This window comes from Perna viridis, chromosome 7 (assembly GCF_037379345.1).
Source record: "Perna viridis isolate PV_CMFRI_1.1 ecotype Kerala chromosome 7, ASM3737934v1, whole genome shotgun sequence".
In the NCBI taxonomy this organism is placed as follows: domain Eukaryota; kingdom Metazoa; phylum Mollusca; class Bivalvia; order Mytilida; family Mytilidae; genus Perna; species Perna viridis.
Genome location: NC_142451.1, coordinates 29445899 through 29472349, shown reverse-complemented (window position 1 = coordinate 29472349; position 26451 = coordinate 29445899). Strand labels below are relative to the sequence as shown.

The 26451-nt window shown below is 32.8% G+C and overlaps 3 protein-coding genes across 5 annotated transcripts; 1 reads left to right on the top strand and 2 right to left on the bottom strand.

Moving 5' to 3' along the window:
* On the bottom strand, positions 1–26451 carry LOC148612186 (uncharacterized). Of its 3 annotated transcripts, none has more exons than XM_088593417.1 (7): positions 26418–26451; positions 11410–12027; positions 9461–9541; positions 5652–5910; positions 5184–5285; positions 4112–4252; positions 1–3484 (listed from the first exon to the last, which is right to left on the bottom strand). In XM_088593417.1, exons 1-7 carry the CDS (start codon positions 26434–26436, stop codon positions 2728–2730), a joined length of 1977 nt encoding a protein of 658 aa, XP_088449543.1. In that variant the 5' UTR covers positions 26437–26451; the 3' UTR covers positions 1–2727. The 3 variants fall into 3 exon arrangements, with proteins under 3 accessions (XP_088449543.1, XP_088449544.1, XP_088449545.1); XM_088593418.1 differs by lacking the exon at positions 26418–26451 and adding an exon at positions 13449–13573; XM_088593419.1 differs by lacking the exon at positions 26418–26451 and adding an exon at positions 13002–13158.
* LOC148612188 (E3 ubiquitin-protein ligase CCNB1IP1-like) lies at positions 6692–20045 on the top strand. Its single transcript, XM_088593421.1, has 11 exons — positions 6692–7075; positions 8302–8317; positions 8766–8825; positions 9155–9225; positions 9666–9740; positions 10727–10841; positions 15012–15032; positions 15935–16026; positions 16578–16689; positions 17673–17720; positions 19814–20045. The coding sequence occupies exons 1-11, from the start codon at positions 7013–7015 to the stop codon at positions 19909–19911; spliced, it is 771 nt and encodes a 256-aa protein (XP_088449547.1). The 5' UTR covers positions 6692–7012; the 3' UTR covers positions 19912–20045.
* On the bottom strand, positions 20517–25404 carry LOC148612187 (uncharacterized). Its single transcript, XM_088593414.1, has one exon. The coding sequence runs from the start codon at positions 25273–25275 to the stop codon at positions 22861–22863; it is 2415 nt and encodes an 804-aa protein (XP_088449540.1). The 5' UTR covers positions 25276–25404; the 3' UTR covers positions 20517–22860.

Genomic DNA, 26451 nt, shown 5'->3' with positions numbered 1-26451 from the left:
TAATATAAAAAGTTTTTTTAATTCAATTATACCAAGGTTTTCTATAATTAAACAAGCTGATTTGGTTTAACCCACATATTGAAATAACATTTAGCTCAAAGAGCCAAGTGTGTTCTAGGCATAACTAAATACTATAAATGAAGTACAGGTACATGTATATTTAACATTGATCCAATTTTCACTACTTTCAAAGTAGACAAAAAAAAATAGGTGAAAAAATATTAGCTACTTGTAATAAGAAAAATAACCATTCAAAAACTGAGAAACTTGTGTGGTTATATATTCAACATTGATCCAATTTTCACTACTTTCAAAGTAGACAAAAAAAATACGTGAAAAAATATTAGTTACTTGTAATAAGAAAAATATCCATTCAAAAACTGAGAAATTTATGTGGTGCATTACGGCTCTAGTCAATCCAAATTTTCTTTAACCCTTAAACACAAACTACTGACACACAAAAGTTCAATTAAAAATTGTAGGGTTGCAGGGTCAGCAGATATTAAGATGATCTACCAGTATAGTCATTTACAGAATAAGCTTAACTGGCAACTATCAAAACAGAGACATCCAATACAATGTTCATATTAGAAGCTCCTGGTCAAAATTAATACATTTACACTGCAATGTATCTGCATATAAAATCAATTTCCTAAAAAAAATTATCACAAAACTTAATTAAAGTGTTCTATAAAATTTAACAATGATTACCTACAACTTACAACATCTTATCACAGTCATGTTCTGATGTCAATTACAAAAAATTTCACCATATAAGTTGTATACAATAAATTCTCAATAAGACTAGAATGCTAAAGGCAGTTGTGACAGATGCATGATTATTATTTCTTACACAATACAAATACAGATGCCTATTTCCACCATGAACAGGTCAGTTATTATGATAGTACAACATTTTTAGTTACATGTACTTTAAAATACACCATACTTGTACCTACTTATGGTTCCTACATGTATGGTATGGTAAGTACATGTACATTTTTTGTACATGTAAGTAGCAAACTCCATGCATGTAATAAGTAGTTACATGTACTTTAAATTACATCATACATGTACCTTATTTTGGTTCCTACATGTATCATACTGTAAGTACATGTACATGTAAGTAACAAGCTCCATGTATGTAATAAGTACATGTAATTAAAGACATAATATCCAGACAGTAATAGTTGACTATTTCAATTGGTAGGTGGGAAACAGGAAAACATATTTTGCTTTGACCTTAGCCTTGAAGCAAAAAAGATAATCATGTTTATTTGAAAATACATGTAATACCATGATTATTCATGTCTCATGCCAAAAAAAAAAAAAAATTTTTTTTTGTCACAGCTTATTTTTGCTGCCATTCTTATTCCTTAAACATTTCATCAGCATAAAAGTGTCTAAAGTTTAGAAAGTAGACAGATGTTCTATTTGAAATTGGCGATCTTCATAGTTCTTGGACATAATGGTTAAATAAAAAAAATAAATAAAAAAAATTTTGTTACATATTCCTACCATATTCACATAAAAGGTAGAAATACATGTGATTTTGTCCTCAGTACATATCAATCAGTACCAGTTTGAAGTTGTCACATTTTTAAGTGCTGTACCACACTATGGCAATAAAAATGGCATTAACATGCTTTTAAGGAAGCAGAGGCTAATTAGCATAATCTTAAAAATCATTGTACGTTTGTGTAAAGCATTTAACATAATTGTCATGTAAGCACCAAACTAACTTGGATTGATTTCATTCTGTTTCAATTGTTGCTTGATAGGCTTGTGATACAAACATACAAAGATATCACTGATTTTAAGAGTTATGTCACTTAGCCTAGGTCTACCTTCTTAAATGGATCTCACCGAGTACAAAAATAAAAAAAAAATCAACTTCTCACAAAGATATGGATGGAATGGTATCAATTGTTAATGATAAATGGAATAGCAGTCCCTGAACATTTGAGTCAAATAATTTTTTATGGAACTGTCACACAGAAATTTATTGTTCTTCATCCATTCTTTTGAAAGATTAAACTGTTAAAGAAACAAATTAAATCATTTCCAACTGAACAGCATATTTTTTATACTGTTGAACTTTTTTGTCTCTCTTTAATCAGCAGAGAAAACTCTTGATTTTTTCTCATATTGGGTCAATGACCCATTCTTGTGGCATGAAGTGGTTGCTTTCAAATATTACCACGAGACAATAATATAAATAATGCATTATCATTACACAAAAATGGCCATTGACCAATGCCTCCCTATCTTTCAGGGTCATTTCTGCATTTTTTAGAGTCAATGGCCGATGCCCCCTCCCAAAGTGATCCCTGGACAGTCACTTAGACATTTACACAAGCCAATTTCGTTATTACATTGTACTGACAGAAGTAAAACGCAGGAACTCAAGTTCCTACAAATTTAGAAAAATGCAAGAACCAAAAAACATTTTAACAAGAATTTCAATATCACTGTTCACAGTTTGATATTTATGAGAGACTTGAAACTAAAACATATGCAACTGCACCAAGATGTTTAATCAAGTAATACCGTAAAGTGATAAAATAATGCCCACAACCACAACTTACAATGACTGATTAATTACCCTCATATATAAAATAGTTGGTGTGGTTTAAAGAGGCAGTAAATCTGAAAAAGACCTATTCAAGATAAACATGTAGCACTAAAATTAAAAGTAACAACTTCTTAACATATATCATAAAGCCCCTAGCTATTTTTCACAACTTCTAATGTCCAAGCACTTGGCATGTTTTCAGATGAGGCATTTTCCTGATTAGCTGGTGATAATGACCCCTCATCATCTTCAATTGTGATTGGTTGAATTGAAATGAGATTCTTCTTTGTAGCACTAGAGTCACTTGTAGTGGAAGACATTGGTTGAGATTCAGGATTTTCTTTAGATTCTGTTAGATTTACAACAGAACTATTACTGGTTTGTTTAGCTATGGCACTTGATTTTTCAGAATCTGTCCCAGTTGATGTTTTAACGACAGAGACACTAGTCTGTTGTGTAGGCACTTCTGGTTTTGAAGATGATTCATCGACATTGTTCTGACTGCTTTTGGTCACATTTGCAGCAGTTGTATCAGTGGATTCTTGAACACTGTCCACATCCTTTGAACTTGAAGTTGAATTTGAACTTCCTGATTCAGTGTCAGGTTTGTGTGAAGGTTCTAAATGTTTTGTTTCTGGAGGATGTGATTTAGTAGGGGAGTGTAACGTATCTGCTGATGACATAGTATTGAATGAAGACAAGGGAGGTAATGACTGAAGTATTGGAGAATCAGAGGGTTGCTCCATATCAAGTTCTTTCATCAGTTCTGACAGTTTTTCTGCCTTCCTCACTTCATTTTGATGGATGATAGTATATAAATGTTCAGTAAGGTGTTCTTTCAGTTCAGATTTTTTCTGGAGGTCAAGTTTTGATTCCACAAATTCTTTTTCAGCTCTATCGTATCTTCTCCTAAAAAGCATAATAATAATAATCTTCAACAAAATGTACTGCTATATATTAGTGGAAAAATTTAGCTACGTGTAGAACTTAAGTTCTGTGTTTAATCTATTGTAAAAAAAATAGATCAAAGACAGAAATGGCAGATTATTGTTCAACAGGAAGTACTGTGGTAGATGCCCAAACAGGCAAATCTGATCCAACAATATGGGACCTGCACCTGATGCTGGATACCAAATATCAAATGGTTATGATTAGTAGTTGCTAAGAAAAATGTTACAAAAATAATTTCCAGGGTGGCCTGCCCAAAATTCACCATACTATAACTCGATTTTCACTATGTGAAATTGAGCGCAAAACTTTAGGGAAATGTTTATTGGCAATAAAATTTACACTCATTATGAATAAATAAATATTCTGTGTGAAGTCCAACATTTTATCCTGAACCTTTCCAATGGAGCATACAAATTTTAAAACACAAAAATATTTTTTCTATTAAACTTGCATATTGTCATACACACCAGATTTGCAATAGTAAAACATTTATTAAATCTCTAAAACCACAACAAAAAACATTTTGTAACTTGTAATGGACATTTGTTATTTGAACTTTAATCAATACTTAATGATATAACATACTGTGCATCTAGGAACTCCCTGCTAGCAAGCTCTATGCGGGATCTTATCACATTTACATCAGCAGTCAGTAAGTTGTCCAGTATAGCAACTTCTCTCTGAATATGTGATAATTTTCTGGCTTCCTCTTGGGCTTTCCTTTGTCTGAAATAAGTCATAACTATTTTTCAAAATAGACAAAGAACAAATTTGAGCTAAGTAAATATATGACTTTAATACAAGTTTGCCCCACCACTGTAAAGGGACATACCAAATTTGAGATCAAAATTTTATACCCGGTAGATAGTGGCCAAAATAATTAAGATGGAATTTTGAAGGACTGACAGACCATGTAACTCCCATTTATCACTTACTTTTTCAGGAACGATAAATAAAATGTTGGTAAATTACATATATTTCAAAAATCATTTTAAGCATTTATTATTACCATTAGTCCCTTAGTTGAAAATGTGTTCTTATACTTGTGATACATGTACCATATTAATGCCCAAAATAAGATGTGATCTAATCTAAATTCAATAATACATTTTGGTGAAGTTAGAAGTATTGCACAATTAATTTCTGATTTTACAGTAAATAGATTTTTTACTACTAGTATAAAGAGAATATACATACATTACATATATAAATAATATATTCATGTTTATAGTGCTTTAAAATTAAGATGGAGACTTTTTAGGAATTAAATTCCCTAATGCTGTAAAAATGTTTCTTTTTTCAACTAGACTTTTGACTTCTATAACACTTAACACCATTTAACATAAATGGTGATCACATGGTACTAAAATAATCTACATCAAAACTTAAATTTTAACCATAATTTTTTCACCCTTTAAAATATATATGAAATTCAAACTCTCAATTTTAAATTCACAATTTTCCACTAAGAAATTATTCGTCCCTTCTTAGATCAGGACCTGTTTTTTTTTTAACTTTTCAATAACTTTATATCAATGCTATTTATATCATCATCAAAATCAAAGCCTTAGATAATAAAAACAAGAATGTTAGCCATTTTACTACTATACAACTATGTACTAAAGATTCCAACAGTAATAAACATACATGATCTTACCTCTCTGATAAAGTCTTGGACAACAATGCTTTCTTTTGCTTATTAGCCTCTTCAATCATCTTTTGTTGTTCTCTGAATTTTTCTAAATTTCCCATCTCTCTTCTATAAAGGACAAATGGATAGGCAGTTTTTATTTGTCATGAACAAAATAGATCATGATAATAATAGAAAAAAATATTCCCAATTCTGATAAAATTATACATATTCATGGAACAAAAACAGTATCTACTTCATGCAGAAACTGTAAAACTTAATTATGTGATTGTACACCTATATTTTATGAAGTACATCACATATAATTAAAACTACATGTATATGTACAAATAACTGCTTACATTTTGAATAATTGGCTTTGTCCTAATTTCAAGCGTTTGTTATGCTCCATATCATGATCCAGTTATCATGATGGACCAATCAATTTAAGGAATATAGCTGTATAATAAAACTAAACAGAACTACTGTTCTTACTTCAATGCCTCGTTGGTTTCTAATTCCTCAATATCTTTCTGTATATCCACTAAATCATCTCTTGTCGTGTCAGCTGTTTCTGTCTGAACTTTAGGAATTTTGTTTCCCTGATGCCTTGGTATTGGGCAACTGAGAGAAGGAGAGGCAGATGAAGTTGGCTTAGGTAATGTAGCATCTTGTGATGTAACAGTGTGACTGACTCGAGTACCAAGTTTACCCCTATTCAAGTTGACAGCTTTAGGAGGAGATTCTCTGTAGTCTGAAAACATAAAAGAGACTCTCAAGAATGTTGAAACAGCTGAAATAATAAGACTGACTACCAGTGTGAACCTGACCAATAACAGAAATAATATTTTCTTTCCATTTAATAAGATTGTAATTTTAGGTGCTTTAAATTGTGTGGTTGGTTCAAGTTCAGCCACAGAAATGTGTTTCATTACTAGTCGGTTTTTAAGTTTATGTAGTTTGTTACAGAACTTAATAGATGAACTGGGTACAGGCTTTTGTTTCTATCAATGACAGGGCTTTATTATCCACACATCTTTCTAGGGATACATGTATGTGTAAATAGTACAGCTCAGTCACTGATAGATTTATAGAAACGGGTGCCTGTGGAACTGGGAATAGAATTACTAGTGGAAGTAAATTCGCATCATTTTTATAACACACATTTAATTATGAAATTATTTTTAAGAAAACACACAGTTTTGCATTTATTAACCTGTATTTCAAACAAACATGCAAACCAAATCTTCTGAAAAGTAGAAATGAGTGCAATTTGATTCGCGTTAATCTCATTCATTGGTGCACTGTCGGTACTCAGGATGGTACTGGTAGAATGTCATTTGCGAATCAGAGACTTACTCTTCTTTGTAACATTTTCATCGTTTTTGTCTACTTTTAATTTTCTGACACGTTTCAAATCCTCATCAGTGAAACCTGCCCACCCCGACATGTTTACTTGACCTTCACCTTTCGCAAGATGTTTGTCTTTATCACCTTAGCGTTTTACACTAACGACCTCCATGTCAAAGATTAAGATTACATCCCACCAAGATTTTACAAAATAGCAGACGATATCTTCTCATGACCATAAAGATTCTTAAACAACTTACAATACAGCTGTACTGTAATTGTTTCATTTAAATTTTACCTCGCACTCCTTTTTTCCTTTTTTTAAAAATGTATTGTCAAGTTTTCACAAAACAACTATAAAATTCTTGGAGGAAAGATTTCTTACTGAACTAAAACCAGCTGTGAATGTAATTGTAACAGACGTAAAGTCTCTGCAAAAGCTTTTTTTCAGTTAAGTCAAGCACTGTAACAGTTTGTTAATGCAAGTGAATTTTTTACCCAAATAAATGGATAGTGACTTAATTTGTAACTTTAAGAAGTGCAGAAAAAGATTGAACACATTTGCCTGGGTAAGCTATATCAATGACAATGTACTATGAAAATCACGTATAAAAATGTGTAGTTGTCTGCTGAAGTACAAGTATTGAAATATAAGTAATGCTTTAAAATCTTCTTTTTAAAAAAAAAATATATATAATTTCACTGTATTAATATTTTTTCGTCACTTACAGTAAAAGTTCTTTTTAAATTTATGTGGTAGCCACGCATGCAAACGGGACGTATAAGTCAGCATAATGACAGAGTTTGGAAATATGAAGATAGATAGAACCTTTAACAGTTGGGGAAATTTGTACTGGATGTGCTACAAGTCCAACATAAATCATTTTGACTATGCAGTAATACAGTCATTTTGAAATACTGTGAAAGTACTTTAATTCGTGGATAACAATTTGCATGGATTAGGTAAGAAACACAAGTTCATAGATTCTTGAATCGGTGGTTTGGAGGTTTTCAGTGTACACATCAAAGGAAATCTCCTTTTTGTTGTGAACTAAAATTTGTGGTTTGCCTTACCCACGAAATCCACGAAAATTGGTACCCCACGAACAATAGTACTTTCACAGTACAATTTGACCAACAGACATGTCAGACAAAATTCAGTTGGTCAGACAGAATTGGAAGTTTTTGACTGCTTATATAGAAGAAATAATATTTACTAGCAACTACATGTACAGTTGTTATGATAAAGTATGCATTCCTGTGATACATGTACTGTAATAATATATTTTTAAAATGTGAAATTATTTTTCATTCTAATTCAGGTAAGTTTCAAATCAACTAGTTTAGATTACATCATTGTCAAAAGTTTGTAATCCACAATCTTGAATGAGATGCTAAGATTTGCAAGTATTGTCATCAACCCCCTAACACAACTTTTTTGTAAAAATAGATGTTTAAGGGGTTAAGCCAAAATGAAAATCAAACTTGAATCACTTTGCAAGATTTCAATCATCTGTCATTTTGAAACATTAAGGAAAATTTGAATCAATTACAGTGAAAAAGATTTTTTTTTTTCATTTTATTTTGTCTAAACAAAAAAAAAAATTCTGACTTCTCTTGCTAATATGCAATATCCTGGGTCAATATTAGCACAATAACCATGTAGCCTGTGGTTTTTAAACTACTCACTGTTTAAAGTAATTTTAGTTAGTGTCAGCATCTGGATGCATTAGATTAACATCATTAAGTATATAACATTGTATAAATGATCAAGCATTTTTTTCCCATTTTTTAGGTTACATCATGTTCACGTATCCTATATGATGGTAAAGAGAAAAACTTGTCACTTAGAATACCAGAGTGAAAGTGGATTCTATTTTTTTTTTTGTGGATAGGGTATATTTTTTTCTGCCGGGGGTCTTTAGGAACAAACTCTGTTTGTGGATAGAGGAACAAAATTGCTGTCATAATCCTTTGGTGTTTACTGGTAGAATATAATCATACTTTGTTAAATATGTGCAACAGGGAAAAATATGGATAGAGAATAAATTAGCTTGTACTTAATGTTAAGGTGTAATTGATTGCATACTAAGTTACCAAAACAAATCTTTAATGGCTTGATCACAAAAGCATTTGTTGCATTGGGTATAATTACCAGTACCCTTTCTTAAAACATTAACAAGTTCTAGCATGTAAAAAAAATAATATTCTGTCCTCATCATTAAAGCATGCATTGCTGTTTTCCTTAAATCCATACAGATATATTTTGTGATGATGATGGTACAAGAGAATTCAATAAATGCTACAAATGTCCTGCATGTAAGTACATGTAAATATAAGGACCATCATTAGTCGTGAACAATTTATCACACTGTTGAAATGAAATAATTTGTCTCAAAATTGAAACCAAATTTCCATTACATGAAAAACCTGAACACATTTTTTTTAAACAACTCACATATAGACATTTTATCTTGTATTTTCAGTTGGTGCCAAAACCTTTTTCATCTATAGGCTTAAACCATAAATTTCAACATTTTTCTTTTATACATTCAAAAAAATCTTTACATTTTCTGTTAGCATTTTTATCAATTTTTAATGGATAGGGCAGGTTTTTAAAACCACGCAGAAATATGTTTTTGTTTTAGGTGAAACAAAGCTTTCCACAAGTTTAGACATTATAAGAATTGACCTCCAACCATCTGAACAGTACAAGTCTGTAAGCCAATATATAATCAGTCATATTAAAAAAATGATATTCAATTGATCCATCACTCTCTGTGATGAAAGTATAGTTTTTAACTAACAATACCACCCGAAAATTACACCTCAAAACACTTTTAAAAATGTCCCTGTAGTACAGTGTACTAGTATGATCAGTTTGCACAACCTATTAAGGAAACAACTACAAAAGTAGAGTTGTCTCTCTTTGACCAATCAGATTGGATGCTTACCATCAGTTTGTGGTTCTATTAATATTAGATCATCAGAAGAGCTTGGATCCTCAAACTCTTTCTTCACAAGGTCTTCTATGTCTACAAAAATATAAACATAATTTTGTTCATTTTTAAATATATCCTTTCAAGAAGTACACTAAGTAAATCGAAACTTAAAAGAGTATTATACTTGACATTACTTATAAATAACACTTGCTTTCAGATGGTTATTGCTGGTCAAAAACCTGAGGTTATCATGGAAATATGTAGTAGATCTTTGTCGTTTTGGACTTATCAGGTATGCAAGGTATAAACAAAAAGGTATATTGTACATGTATTTTCTATTTCCCTTGATATGTTATGTTGTTACAATTGATAAAAGAGGACAAAAAGTATACAACAAAGCGAAGTATGACATTACTGTAACATTTTGTGAGCCTTATCATATCCGACATAATGGTGAAATTCTATTCTCCTAATTTAGAAGCTAAGTAAATGCATAAAATTTGGTTGTCCAATGGGCAAGTATAGTTAAATTGAACTTGTTCAATCAATTGGTAATTTTACTCGTCCCGGCAAATAGGACAACCTTTGATGTCAGATCCTGCATTAAACAAGCCAGGTGTAGGTTTTCTGTCGGGAGGGTTTTGAAGGATGCATGAAAATCAGATCATTTTCAAAATAATGGTGAATGGCACTTTGAAATGCTGATTGCAGCAGTTTGTCAGAAATAGCCCACAGTTACAATATACAAGATATGATATATTCTGAAGTTTACTTCAGGTTACAGACCACCAATTCAACCAATGAGCATTTGGAACGTAGGCAAAAATAGTCCTACGCAGAAATTACCCCTGTTCCTCATAATGCTGTGAAAAAAGTTCTCAGCTCATTTAAAAAATTTAAACAGTTTCTGAAAGGAAAAACATTTCTGTACATTTTATAGGTGCATTTTGCTTCTTGTGATGTGAAGCCTAATCTCCATAATGATTTCTAAATATACCCCTATCTTGTGAAAACACTGGGATTTCCCATGCTATTTATAGACACTTCACTTCCGGTGACCAGTACTGCACTGCAAGTCTGCTAACCCAAAATGCCATTCTGAGGATTGTGAGCTGACATATGTAGAATCATGCTGATATATAGTCCTCTGCAGGTTAAAGTTAAGGTAAAGTCCAGAGAAGCCATTGAATATTGTGAAATTAGCATAGAAGCCTATGGGAAGTGGAATTCGTGGTTTTTAGCCTTCAACAATTACTTATTGATTTCTTTTTAATACAGACTCATCAAGAGAACACCTACTTGGAACATGTTGCAGAAAAGGTGAAGGACAGATGTGCACAGTTGGAACAGTACTATGAGCAAATAGTGTCACAAACACAATCAGAAATATCTTGTATCCTTTTGTGCTGTAGTAAGGAAAGAGCAATAAGGGTTGGTATGTGGCGAAAACAAGACTTCTTGAAACTGTAAGCCAGTCAATCAATCCTGGCATATAAATATTTGGAATGGACTGACATCTGGAGAATTGATGGTTAGTATGAAGGCCAGTTTAAAATTTTCTTTTAATTATGTCACAAAAATAAAGGCATATATGAACAGTGTCCCTTGTGTGACCAAATATTTTTGTCTGTCTGATATTTTAAGCCTTTTGGTCCAAATATCAGACTGTCAGAGATTTAAGCAGTGTTTCAAGAAGTCTGTAAACTGAGGATATCAACTGCATCTTAATGGTAAATATATTTTAGCTATTTGTCTATCCAAACTGTACATATGCTATTGCTACCCAAGATGATACAAAGATTCAATGCATATTGTAAAAAAAGTATCATTTAGATCATAAGTCCTTCTTTGCATTTTTTTTTTATATAATATCTTCTGACATTCAAAGATACATTCAATGTTTGCCTTTTGGGAGGCATTGTGTAAATTTTTCAGTAGTGATGTGTTAAAAAAAATAGTACCTGGTTCTCTTACACCATGTCGGTTAAAGAAGTCTCTAAACCAATCATCGCTAAGGGAAAGACTTGTTGCTCCATATCCTCTGGCTACTGTATTTGCCTCATCTTTTACCATTGATTGTGTGATAAACTTGTTCCTTTTCTTAGCATCAACATACCATGTCTCCATGTAACTGCATATGTGTTGGTTCAAAACGTCATCCAATTTTGTAATCTTAGGTGGTATGGTCTCTGTTTCTTGTATTCCCTCTTTAGATTCCTCCAAAAACTTGTGTCTTCTTTTTAAAATTTTGGAGACTGTGGTTCTATCAATGCCAAACATTTGTGCTATATCACCCTGAGTTATTCTAGGATTGTCTTGTGCCATCTGAACAATTTGACATTTTACTGATTGTGGTATTAAAGACCTTGTCCTTCGAATGATGCTTTCTTCTGGATCTTTATGCTGATATAACCCAACAGGATAGGCTTTAATTGCATTCTGGACTATTTGTCCTGTTGAGTTCACATACATTTCTGATTTTGTGGCTTTTGGTTGAATGGTAACATAATTTTTTTCCTGGCTTCTAATGGGTGATTTGTGAAGATCTTTGTTCATTTTTGCTGTTATTTTTTTTGTCCCTGAAATATACAAATGGTGATTTTTTTACATATACATAATGACTGTATTAACATAGAACACTACTGTTACATATGATTGATAATACCTGATTATCTAAGTGGAAAGGGATATACATGTACATGTTACATGAAAATGCAGTAAAAAAAAAAACGAGAATTGAAATTCTTTGGTATATTCTCCTTTAAGGGGGTTGCAGTCAAGGTTTTTTTATGTTTTTTTTTATTAGTCATTAATTTACCAACAAAAACTAGCCAACTAAAATGATTTTTATTTCTAACTTTGTATTGCATTATATTTTGTAGTATTCTTTAATAATGCATTTACATTACTTTTCTTAGAAGTGATTATTACATGTACTCTAAATATAGAAATAAATTAAATTGTTATGCACTTGATTAAAATGTAATCAACTTTAAGAGCACTGAACACTAGCGTTTCGTTTTGTTTTTAATCAAGAAGGCTAGAGAGGGTGCTTAAGAATGAAGAGTTCTGTTTATATTGAATTTTAGCATTTTTTTTTATAAAATAAGGTTGAGTTATAATGTGATGATTTAATTTCTGATTGAATAACAAAAAAAATTGGTCCTTGATCTTATTGACCCAAATTAATATGTGACTGTGAGATAGTCAAGCTTTTTTGATCATTTTCACATTAAATTTTGATACTAAAATTAAATTATATGGAATGACTGTTTTCTTGGTCTATTTGAAATAATCTCAATGCCTGTGATGCACACTTGAAAATAAACTGCCATACAGGTTATTTAGTGTGCACACCATGTAATTGAGGTCAATTTTCATAGACCAAAAAATATTAGTCATTCCTTCCATATAATGACAATACAGCAATTTACACTGTAAAAGTTTAAAGAACAATGAGACATGAGCGTTTTAAAGCAATTATTTATTATTGAAGAAAAAAAATCATGAAATAGATTACAATTTGAGAAGTAGAAAAAAAACTGCAAATTACCCTCTTCCCTGTTTCAATTTTGGATCTGCCACTCCAAAATCATTGAAAATATAGTAGCTTCCTAAAAGAAGACTAGGAATTTTATTTCAGGAGTTCGGATTTTTGCAATAATCTTTTAGTCGGTCAAGTGTATTAGAATTTCCCCCTTCTAGATCCTCAAAAACAGAACTACATATTTCTCCATTACTAAACTGTAATAAAAAATACAATTAGCAACCATATAAAAAAAATGTATAATTATTAAATAGCTATACAAAATGGAAACATGACACATTTTGCAAATTGTTTATAGAATTCATTGTGCCGTGACCACAGTGATTATGGACATGTATAGATTTCATGTACAATCACCTCAGGAAACAATAAATTACTTCCGTTTTTAGTTTAATATATTGAAAGCTCATCATATTGACTATTTCTAAACAGTTAAAAATCTTACTTTCTTACCTTTTCAAGTAATATAACCTTGAATTATAGCAAATATGATTTTTTTCTTGTTGACAAGTGAAATAACTGTGCTATAGATAATTTGAGGTTCTCCATAGTTCATCTTCAATAAACTTAATTCAATTTACCGTAGAAGAACTTAAAATGATGAAGTGAAATAACTTTTACTTTCATATATGAAATTGAACATTTTAAATGTTATACTAAAATATTTTAGAGCCGTTTTTGTATTTGGCCTAAGGAGTCACCATTTCTTGAACTAGACGCTTACCCCACTGATTACCCCTTCTGAGTCACATGGTCTTGTCAGAGATATGTGATAAGTTGGCATATGCTAAAAATAGATCTGTCACACAATGATTAAGTGCCTACCACACTGTATGTCATTGTTAGAGAAGACATGTATTAACAGTGTACATAGTTGATCGGATATGATAACGATTAACCTTCATCAAAAATACAATTCACGTGGGTGAAATAGACCGTTGAACTTCCGTTGTAGCGAGGTGAAAAAAAGGGGGAACAGATTTCTACCAATGACGGGCTTTACTTCCTAAAAAAGATTTTTAGGGGTACTTGTGGATAGTTAAGCCCCATCATTGATAGAACAAGTGTATGCGGAACAGAGGCTAACTCACAGGGTAGAGGGGGTTTAGTATAACTTTAGTATAACTTCCATCAGAAAAGGGTAGTTCAAAGTATATGCCAAAGCAGGGCCCATATCACGTGGCCCATTTTTCCCAAATTACCTGTCATGATTGCAATTTTTACTCTTGTCTAGAACACGATTGCTTTACCATGGTGGAGTATTTACGCAGGGCCCGATCCAGACACTTTGAAAAGGGGGCTACCAGCCGAGGTTCATTAGAAAAAGGAGAGTGTTAGGTCATTATTTGCCATTTTTTGTTGATTTTACACATGAAAATGACAAATTTTCCAATTAAAAGGCAGTGTGGGGGTCCTGAACCCCTCTAGACTCGCCAATGTATAAGTTGAGATAAGTTAGTTTTATTTACCAATCACAGACCCTCTCGGATAGAAAAAAAAAATACAGTGATTACAATGATTTTAGAAAACTGCAAATATACAAATATATAAATTTAATTAAGCAGGTGGGAATGTATTCTAAAAATAGTGGTTCTCCGTAATATGATAAACTGTTCGTTGTTCATGTAATAAATCACTTGTCATGCTCAGGATCACTTACAAATCACCTTCTGTAAATAACACTAATTTACCATTGAATGTCACCGACCTTAAAACATTGAATGTCACTATCTAGGGATTATTTTATTAATTTCAGGGTCTTGAACAAGTTCGGGTTTGACCAACGTAATGGAAACATATATACTCTTTTTAGCGGAGTAACTCTCTTCCCGGGAGCGCACTACTGTCAACTTTTCACCTTTTGGCATTTTATTTACATAGAAATCCGCGGCGAAACTGTGATATAATGTCTATAGATGAGATACTACTCTTCATGATTGGCCATGGGGTGGGTGGATGTTGGGTCTGACGTCTAGTTCAATATTCGTAAAATATATCTTTAACTAAATTACACAGCGCTGAAGAAGCTCTACTCAGGTACGTATGCGTAATTTTACTAGCGCAAACTGAATTATTAGACCAGAGAACGGATATTCTCTCTATATAATTATGTGGCGAGCAATGGGTATATATATAATATAATATAAAAACAAAAAGTTTCTGTATTTCAAAAATGTGCGTTTTTAGCTAAGGTTCGCAGATTAGACGTACCGCGCGAACGCTAACCGTTCTTTAAAAGGCACTTCATAGAACGATAAAATAGAACATGATATTTAACGGTAATTAGTTGGGCATGACTACGTAAACAATTTGTCGCGCTCATAGAATCACCGCGTGCGCTGCAAAAAAAAATATTCCAATTCGTGCCGGTCCAAAATACTAATATGCGCCTTTGACCAAAAAGATGTTTCTTGTGAAAATAGGGGAACTTAAAATGTATGCGCCGAGTCCAAGTGGAAAAAGGTATCTGATTTTTTTTTATTTGTAGTCAGTGAAGTAGTTTTTAATGTTGTGTAAGGGAATATAGTCTATGTTTTTACATGACACGAACTGTGTTTAATACATAGGGCTCTAGTTTTGTACTGAGATAACTTTAGCTAAGTAACTGGAGTAAAGTACATATATATTTACTAGTTCATGTATTTACATTACTAGGATGACATTCGATGTCCGATGTTGAGGTGACATCAGTTGCTTGTAGTTTCAGACAGTTAAAGAAGAATAGATATCAACTATCGGTTAAAATAAATATAAAGTGAAAATATATATATACCATGATCCCATATACTTGTAAAACTATACACGATTAAGTTAAATATTTTGAAATACTAATTTAGGAGATAAATGCGTCCACCAAGCACACCTACTGATAGGGTCTCTTTTATTTAAATTTTATTGAAATATTCAAGAAGTCACCAAATATTATGGTTTTTGTATAGATTCCAAGAAGAGCTTAGAATCTACATCAAAGAAATATCACGAAGTATCGGAAAAGCTAGTCCAAAAGAGTAGACAGTATCAGAAACTTCAGGTAATTACTCTATACCGCTTTCTTTCACATTAATTTTTCTGTTGTTTTTTTCATGAGATGCAAAGATGGGGTAATAAACGATGGTTATTTGTTTGTTTCAATTTTTTGTTGATATGGTAATGGTAGTCTTACACATTTTTCTATTTAAGGTCCACCTTCCCCTTTTCTGACATACTTTTTCCTAAGCTTTCCGAAAGCTTTCAAGGCTCTTTATGTTATTATATATATTCTCTTTAGGATAACTTTTATTTATAAAAAAAAATCAGATTGCTGGGCAGGATGGCAAATGTGTAATATTTTAATTGGCATGTAGATTTTTTACGGGAGAAACTATATTGGAATATATGAAAATACTTAGTTCAAATTGTATTGATCTTATAAAAAATTCATTCACGTGACTTGCCAATTAGCATCAGTTTAGCTGTATAAAATGTATCATTAAATGATATGTATTTTGTATATTTTGTAAAATTGAACTTAATTAAGACAAAATATGTGACATTTTTTAAAAGATAAAGTTAATCAGGCTATAAGGTAAATTTTTTTTTCAGACCAATTATGAGACTTTAAGGAGACGCAGTATATCATCTTTCGTTTTTGAAAATGGGGATGGAAGACAAGACATTCCTAGAAATTTTACTCTGCCTCTATCTTCAGGAGATGGTAAGCTTGGAGAGCTCGGTCGTGAAGTCCCGAAAGCACTTTTATTAAAGCTTAACTGCAAACTACGCTTTTCACATAATTACAGATTCTAAAGCACTTGCTTCGCGAAGTTGATTAGTCTAGAAGATAACAAATTTTCATAGTAACACACACTCTTACATGAAGGTTTGATTTGTTTGTAAAAGCTATTATTGGTGTTGTACATTTTTGAAACGTGAGTTTCGTAAGACGTGTGTTTTATTCAGGACATTTTGATGGGTAAAACAAGTTGTCATCATTTATGTAGCAGTACAATAGCAATATCCATTCCTTAAAAAAAAAGATTGAATACAAAATCCATTTAAATAAGTATAATGACAGTAAAGAAAAAGCAAAGACAGGTCTTCAGGGTCGCTAATCGTCAAATATTCAATGCCTGATTTTTGCTGGCTTTCAACATCCAAAATGGCACCGATGCGATATGCTCTCAAAGCGGGTGACTACTGCTAGAATCTTGGTTCTCTTGATATAATTACTCTTTCCTTATTCTGATGACCCGAAAGTTTCTCGATCAAAACAACTGGTTACCTGGATTTTTCGTTCCACAAGTTTCTGTCAAATTTTTGCGATCTTTGGATCGCTTATATATAGATATCGGGCCCTAATAATGTTTTAACCTTTAACGAGCCTCTGTGTCTGAATCGGAGACTGAGTAATAGTACATTAAGTTCATGCTAAGCCATCAATTCATCTTTTAATATAAACTTCCCGTTCTCATACAAGCAAAAACACAGTAGAACACATGTACATTTTGATCTCGTATGAAGCTAGAATTGATGGTTTTACGGCACCGATTAGCAGCATAATGCGGTATAGAAATATAAAATTATGCAAATCATGTGCAAATGTAAAGTTCTGAAATGACGTGTGCAAGAACTCGCCAACAGTATTAGCGACTTACAAACATCCGAGATTAAAAAGTTTTGTCTTTTTTTTTCTTTCAGGGGTCTTCCAAAAAGGACCAAACAGCAGGTCTTCATCTCCTGTTCAGAGTAAGTTCTAATTGGTCAAGCCTCGATATAATGTCAAAGAAGAATCCCATCTATTATAGTCACTTTACCAGCATTTTATATATTCACCTCAGTGTTAACTGCATTTCAGTTTTGTTTCTTTAACTTATATACTGAAAATACTTCAGGGCAAACATGCATATAGAGTGAACTCAGTTTAAATCAAGTCCTGAATAAACCTAGTCTTTCCATATCAGTTCAAATGAACTTTGAACCTTGTTCAAATGAACTTTGAACCTTGGTAAACAGAACACCTGTCTAAATCAAACAAAATTTACAGTTCAATAAGGATTTGTTTTAGACAGTTTTCGCTGTAAATCTCTGACCTTTACCCATCTATACGACACCACACGGATATTCATAGAGTTTTTTTCACTTAACATCTACTTACAATGTTTGTACAATAGTTTATAATTAGTATTCGTTTGTATGACAATGGCAAAATCCCATTTGTACACATTTACATTTACTCCTACAACGTAAGAGGTTGGAATTCCGTTCCCCCAAGTGCTAGGTTGATGATGAAACTTTTTATACATACAGTATACTGCCATGAATGAGTCAACTTTTAGCTAATTTTGACCAATGGTCCACATAGCTTATGTCGTCACTTGACCTTTAAAAGAGTAATCAAGGGAACCAAGGTTCTAGCGAAAATCAAAGGAAAGCAATCCAGGGACAAAGACCAAACATGGAAAACAGACATACACAACAAAGAACATTAAGTAACTAAAATAATACATACAAAGTAAAAAAAAAGCAAATGAGCAACTCGGACTTCACTAAAAACTGGGAGTATGGACCAGGTGCACCGGTAAGGTAAGCGTTCTCTGCTTTTCTAGAAACATCGGTCGAGTTGCTCATAAAAAAGTCAAGTTCGGGGTAGACGAAAGTAAAACTATGACAGGATGAACAAATCAGTTTTCATGATTCAGATGGATACATCATAACGATCCACGAGTTCATGATGGCGACCATAAAACTTCTGTAGTGATGACTTCAATTTTGTAGCAACATGGCCCTGTTCCAGAAGCTTAACTGTAAGAAGTCTAGCGCGATACAAAAAATCTGCGTAGCTACGACAAGCTCTAGTATAAGGTATGAATTGTGATATGAAAACTCCATACGCAGGTGCTGAAGGGATGTTGCCACAGATGAAAGGAAAGTTGACAATGCTGAAAGAAAAGTCATCACGTTTGTCGTAAAGTTTGGTCAATAGCTTTCTTTTACCATCTATCTCTAAGTGTAGGTCAAGATATGAGGCTGACTTCACAGTGTCTGTAGTATCTTTATCTCAAGCTCTTTGGGGGTAGGTGCGATGTATCAAGTCCTCGAAACTAGGATTGTTTAACGATAGTACGTCATCTATATAGCGGAAACTAAGATAAAATAGTCTCTTCTGTAATCACAGTCACCATCTTTATAAGAGTATTTGGTATCTAAAATGTATCCTACATGCTGATAGTCTCGGAGTCAAAATAAAATGGTCGTCATAGTTATACAAAGAACATGGGGTGAATTGCTTTACTTTGTCTATATCTTAAAAAACTCAAAGAGATATAGTATGAATTTAAAAACATACTCCAGACCATAGACATGTAACTATAGGTCTCTGTCCAGACGCAGAATTACAAGACCTACAGTTTTCTCCATTAAGTCAATTTTGAGTGTACAGTTATTTCTATTGATATAATGACCCTTACATTTCATCAATAGAAATACGTGGTAAGACCCACAAAAGTCTCCGTCGAGTTGAATTTGTAGGACGGCTGCTTGTTACAGTTATTGCCCTTGACGCTTTTTGCAATTTTTTAACCACTATCTTGAAAACCATAATAGATATAAAAAAAATCGATGAAGAAATGATCTTAACAATAGGGCCTATACAAATCTATTGGGTCGAAGCTGTAGGACGAATTCTTGTTAAGAGTTATTGCCTTTGAATCAGTTGAGCGATTCAGGCTTCCAGGAGCCTCTTGTTTTGTTTTCCCATAGCTTTCTATGCAATATTAAGTTTTTTTAAAGAACTATTATGGAACTGTCTTCACCATCAGTTTTCATGATTTTTTGTATAGAAAACTTTGTGATGCGTCCTACCAACTGTCCATCGGCAACTCCTGACAGAGTTCTGCAAAGTAAATTTACACTGCTTCTTGGAACTCCTAGCAAGTGAATTTACAGAAATAGAGACATTTTACTATGGACCTATCAGAAGTCACCAAACACAAGACTGCAGTAAATTTGCTGACTTAACATTTTTAAGGATTGATGCCAACATTTTACAAATACATACTAGATGCTTTCCAATTTTCATTTCTTTCAGCTTTATCGTGAAAACACTTCGCGTTGTCTTTTACAATTGGAATCTTTCTGTGGATACAGAGAACTTAACTCAGTTTTAGAGCATCCATGATGTGCCACTGTTTGGTAGGCCTAAATAAAAAAAAACACTTGTTTCCTGTCCCGTACTTTAACAACAAAATTTTATTTCATTAGTTTATTTTCTTCCTTTGATTTAAATATCTAGTATTCACAAATGGTAGTGTTTTATGTGACTATAATAGGTTTTGGTGTCTGTCCATAAAATAAGATTTATGCCTACTTCTGAGTTCTGAGTAGGGGAAAGTCAAACTAACATATTATGTTAGGCCCTAACTTCAATTACCTTTTTTTTGTAATGTTCAATGGTGTACTGCATGGTAACGTGATAGGTACCCATGAAAATATTTCGAAAAAAAAGAAGCAGATGAAGCCATGCCATCGACAGAAATCAATACAACCATAGCGATACTTTTATTGTTTCAACAACATTCGTCTGCTGAACCAGTCAAATAACAAAAATGTAAAAAGGAATTCTCTATTACACTACAAATTTTTAACAAAATAAATATCTATAAACATTTTCTTATTAACTATTTGACAAATTTGTTCTTAACAATCAACAATTGCACCCACAAAAAAAGTGTCTATAACCACAAAGGTTAATGTCATATACATGTACATATCAGTCACTGTGAAAAATCAACAACAGGTTTTCTTCATCTGTATAGAAAGCAACATTTAAGGGTTAAATGCCTTAAAAATTAAGTCTTTCCTTGAGACTAATACTGGAATGCCTTGGACCATGAGAGAGAAAACACAATGCCGTAACAGTCACTTTTCATTCTTTACAAAATTTTAGTAAGTGGACGTCTAATCACAAACACTTTGAATGACCGTAATTAAAACTTAAAACCACTCCCCAGAATTATAATTTTCTTCAAATGGCAGGTACAATTATGTAGCAAACAGCACGAAGTATACCGGGTATTATCAAGAAATACATTTAGGATTAACAGAACTATCGAGCTCGGAGTATCTGACTAGAATTACATTTTTTTGTATTCCATGTTAGGGTTAACAGCGAGACGCCCACCCAAAAATATCGTGTTTTCCATACACGTACATGTACATGTACCTGAAGAAAAGGACAATAAAAAGTAATTATATTCCATTCAGACTTTTTTTCTAACAAAAAATCAGAAAAAAAACCTCGCAGCATTGATAGGATCATCGAACGATGTAAAAACGAACAGACGGACACTGGTGTACCATAATGACTAGCGCAAAACCTTAGGGTGGTGAAACAACACCATACTGTGGATCAACGTATCAGGTCTAAATTCTTAGACTGAAAGTGTCAATGTACACAAACATACCAACAAATCAAACAGAACCTGATACACGGGAAGTTATTTTTTAACTTGACGTACTTACAATGTAAATGTATCATACAAATACATGTATAAAATAAACATTATGTCCATTTCCTTTTTACCAGGAAGAACATGAGTGATAGTAGCTATAAAACTGATACCTATCTCAACCTTCGTTGTATGAAAACGGATATCATAAGCTAGGGAAGAAGATTCCGTTCATATGATCCAAACCAATGCTTTCATACATGTACAACCGTGTACATGATTGGATCGGGTCAGCGAATCGCTTGTTATTGTGATTAAATGAAACTTAACAGGCTATTTCCTTAGTACAAGTGCATTAACTTAATTTCCTATTAATTTCAGTGCAATCGTGACACTTTATATGTGGCTCGTAGTTAACCATTTTCGTTATATGTTGTACGCGAAGTGAGACTTTGAACGTTCTACAGAATTTATAATCAATAAATATACTTAAACTGTGTCCCATTAATACTTGTCAGTTATGTAATCTGAATACTTTGTTACCTAAGTAAACATATAAACCAAATTATTTGTGTTGTACAATGAAGATCAAGATTCATCACTGAAAAATAAACCTGTGTACACATACTATCATAGTTTATGGAAATTAGACGGAGTACTAAAAGTAAAATTTATATACATGTATGCATGCATGTTCCAGACTATACAGATTTTGGAAAAAACCATACACGTCTTTTCCCATAAAACTCGCATGATTAAAATGTATGTCTGAGAATCGATCAGATCAATAAAATCAATATCCTTCAAACAATAAATTACCATACAATAATCTTTTTTTTTTAAATTCTACATTTACTAGGAAGACCATAAGATTGTCCAGCAATCAACGCCAAACTTGAACACGTCTTAACATTGAATTTTCGGACGGTGGAAAGGGTAAAGGGCCAGTAAAAAGGACAAATATACCCCTGTCCACCCCTAAATATTACGCTACTTCATTTTTCATATAAATTGTTAATTTATTCTCTACTTCAAGTAAAGATAAAAAATATTCTTAACACGTAATTTTGAATCAATTACAAATTTCGTCAAAATATACGCATTTGTGGTCTAGGTACTGATATGATAAAACAGTTAGTCGGCAGATCGTTGTGGCCCGACCGTACATTACACATTTCATGAAAGGTCTAAATACCCACATCATGCTCTGAAACATGTACATTGTATATTTCTGACAGAAGGCGAAGAAAAGATTGTACAATAAAAAGAATGAAAAGCAAATTATTTAAGTGAAACCGAAAATGTGGGACATGTGCCCTCTTGTTCTCACGCCTCGTCATAATTTACAGAAAGATTTTTGAATAAATAAGTTTCCAAATCTAATAAAGTTCTTAATTAGAATAGGAATTCTATAAAGATAAACTATTAAAACCTGTTTTCTACCGACTGACCCTGTTAACAGACATCGTTTGCTTATCAAGTAAGTACTGAAAAGCACTGTAAAAGTTTGTCAAAGAACAGTCTTGCAAACTTCCGGTCAAAAATGATGGCATCAGGTCTATCATCAAATTCATATGTGCATATAACTGTATAAATTGATCACCATTGATCAAGGTAAGTAACACTATGGAAGCCGACAATATTTCATCACAGCAAACCATGCTCTCTATTGAAGAATTGCGCCGCCTTTTCTTTAGTTTCCCTACAGTTCGATTAACCAATTTATATGTTTTCGTCAAGTGTTTCATTTTTTCTACAACGGGGGCTGTCTGAATACAATTTTCTAACTCTAGACATGCCGGCTGCAAAACTTCCTTCACTTTTGGAAGTTCGTTAGTTAAGTCAACACTAACGTCGACATGAACGTCGGAAAGACTTGACCCCACCTCGCCATTAACGTGCGGGGGTGAAGTGGTCAACGATGCAGCATGGTATCCATCATTTGATTCGTCGCTGTCTGTATCGTCTGTGTCGAACGGACAGTCAAGAAAAGATGGAATATCATCACAATCTCTCTTCGCAGACTGGTATAATTCGTCTAATGTCATACGACCTAAAGTAATACTTAAACCGGATTTCAAAGATTTTAAAGATGCTGCCTTTTTAGCAAAGTCATGTTTGGCGCCATTTGCTATGCGTCCCTTTTGAGTCGGCGTATAGTCATCATTTAGCCAGGGTTCGTCAATCTCTAAATCTTGAAGCTCCTGTGTCGAAACGAAATCGTACAACCTTTTGGCAACATCAACATAAGACATATAATACAAATCCGATAGTGGTTTGAAAATTTGGTTATACAAGTGAGATTCATAACACATCCAAATCTTATGGGGTAATTCTACATTCACAACCTTTCCTTTCTCCTTGTGAGAGTCCATTTCGATCGACTCAAGCAACCATTTGCTTTGATCAGCAATATGATTGAGAATGTCGTCCTTGATAGCATGCGTGAAGGGCCTATACCCACTAGAAATCCTACAGCTTACATCTACTGAGTCTCCGCTTGCTTCGTGCTGAAGGGATATACTTTCAAGATATGATATGTTGACGAATTCATCAATGTCGTCTCCACCCTTCAGACGAGTTTCCTCTTGATCTTTTGATTTGGTAAAGAGTTCGTTTTCCAAGATGAACGCACTGATCTTAGTCTTGATTGAATCGCTAAATGACCTGAAAGTATCAGATGGACCAGAAAGACCATCATACAGTAATGCTTTTATCTTATCTTCTAATGTTTGCCAATTTGATGGTTTAGTTTTCGGCTCCTGTCCAAGGACATCTGTGGACGTGCCATTGCCTTCGAGGGAACGTACAAAACCACAACTTTCTCCAGTATGTAAAAGTTCTTCACAAACTTGAGAAATAGCTTCTCGAACTGAAGTTATCTTCAATTTCTGATCACAACACGTTTTGACAAGTTGCTTCTCTTTTGCTAATCTCCCTTTCAGTTCTAAATAGATCTCGTGGAAAACATTTGGTTTCGCTTTCTTTTTTCTTTTGGATCTACCAATTGGAATCCTGGTTGTAACGTTTTTAATAGCTTCGCGCACACATTGATATTTTTCTATTTCATCAAATAATGTATCTCTTGATTTACGCATCATTTGAAGATTTCGCTTCCCTTCTTCTGTTACAGCATTCCTTAGTCGTTCAACCTCAGCCTGTTTGGACTCGAGTTCATAGTTAAAAGATTCGATATCTTTTTCGACATCGCACAAAACTTCATGCAAGAAGTCGACGTTACACATACTTAGATGAATTTCACTTTCAAAATCTTCAGATATAAATAGCTTGTCCCGTTGGTTCCTGAGTGAAGTTTCAGTTAAATAAATGCCACGGTCTTTGCTTTGAATTTCCTCCGACAACTTACTTAAACGAATTTCAACATCGTCCAAGGCATCATGAAGTAAAGCAACGTCGCTGATTTTCAAAACGACTTCAGGGAGAACATACAAGTGGAGAATACGCAGAATTTCCTGTGCCCTCTCCGTTTCACTCGAAGACTTACTTTCAAATCTTGATAATAACTTGATCACAGCATCAAACAGTTCGAAATCCTCACAGTCGCCCTCGTCGTACACCGCCCTCGTCATCCGAGGGACAATTCTTGTAGATTCAATTTCAAGTTCAGAGCTACTTTCATTTGAAAAGGAATTCGAAGCAGACTTTTCTCTCCAATACACATTTCTAATGTCACAATCAATCAAAAGAGAATCGATAATCAATGTTTTAAACCAAATGGCAGGTTCTACTTCATGATCTATTTCGATACAACCAACTGATGGTATTAAAAAGTCCTTCAGATGTATATTTGATAAGGACGAAAGTTTCTTACCATTCTTTAAGAATAAATTCATCCTTTTCACAGTATTACGTTCTAATTTGTTTACATGTTTGAAAATAAGTGGGATCAACTTCTATTTCCGATACGATTAGTAAGAGCTGAGCAACTTGGGAAACCCCCGAGTAGGAAGTAAATACAACTACGATAATATCCAAACACAACGCGGAAAATAAATCCGAAAATAAATAGATTAAAAAATAAAGGAACCCTTTTTCAAAGCCTGTTTTATCAACCAGAATCAACCTCTGGCAGCCCAATAAACTAATCATTACTTATGATAGTCCAGATAATTTCGTTCAAACATTTCTTGCCACATATGCTTATTTACCTCAGTTTTCACAAAATTTTTACGCGAACTTTTTTGTGAGGTTGACACTCGTCGATTGGTGAGGTTGAATGAATAAATAAAGGGACTTATATTACATCTAATATTAGCTGCGAAATCGAAGCTCTTGATATTTTTTCTTTGATTTTGCGATTTAACGTTTCAAAAATACAAAAAAAATAGTTAGAGCTTCGTTTCGCAGCTAATCTAATATTCGCTCCCCTATGGCAAGCCAAAGTGGACAAAGATCAATATTTTGTAGTATTAGAAGATATATATATATATTTTTTTAATATTATAAAATCATTTTTTTTTAATATTAGAAAATACTTTTTTATATTAGAAATTCATTTTGTAGTATTAGAAATTCATTTTGTGATATTAAAAATCATTTTGTAATATTGAAAATTCATTTCCTAATATTACAAATTCCTGATTTAGTAATATTACAAAATTACACACATTTAGTAATATTACAAATTGAATTTGTATTATTAAAAAATCACTTTGCTGTATTGCAATATCAGTCACATTTTTTAATATTACAAAATGATTTTCTAATATTAAAAAAAATCGTAATTTAATACAAAAAATCCATTTTCTAATATTAGAAAATCAATTTTTAATATTTAAAAATGATTTTATAATATTAAAAAACGGTTTTGTAATATCAGAAATCAAATTTGTTATATTAAAAAATGAATTTGTAATATTTAAAAAAAATCATTTTTTATAATAGAAAACACTTCTTTCTGTCCACTCTGGCTTGCCACACTCCCCAAGTATTCTTTTTATACCAAGTGGTGGCTATATACTGCAATCACCTTTACCTTCTGTCAGTCCGTCCATTACACTTTTTGTAAC

Excerpts from the sequence above, each read along its gene's own strand:
- LOC148612188 (XM_088593421.1), top strand. The coding sequence starts at position 7,013 with ATGGATAGTGACTTAATTTGTAACTTTAAGAAGTGCAGAAAAAGATTG. Across the intron at positions 9,226-9,665 it reads CATCTGAACAGTACAAGTCT|ATGGTTATTGCTGGTCAAAA; the intron begins GTAAGCCAATAT and ends ACTTGCTTTCAG. Across the intron at positions 16,027-16,577 it reads GACAGTATCAGAAACTTCAG|ACCAATTATGAGACTTTAAG; the intron begins GTAATTACTCTA and ends TTTTTTTTTCAG.
- LOC148612187 (XM_088593414.1), bottom strand. The coding sequence starts at position 25,275 with ATGAATTTATTCTTAAAGAATGGTAAGAAACTTTCGTCCTTATCAAAT.
- LOC148612186 (XM_088593417.1), bottom strand. Across the intron at positions 4,253-5,183 it reads TCCAAGACTTTATCAGAGAG|ACAAAGGAAAGCCCAAGAGG; the intron begins GTAAGATCATGT and ends GACTTATTTCAG. Across the intron at positions 3,485-4,111 it reads AGGGAGTTCCTAGATGCACA|GAGAAGATACGATAGAGCTG; the intron begins GTATGTTATATC and ends TATGCTTTTTAG.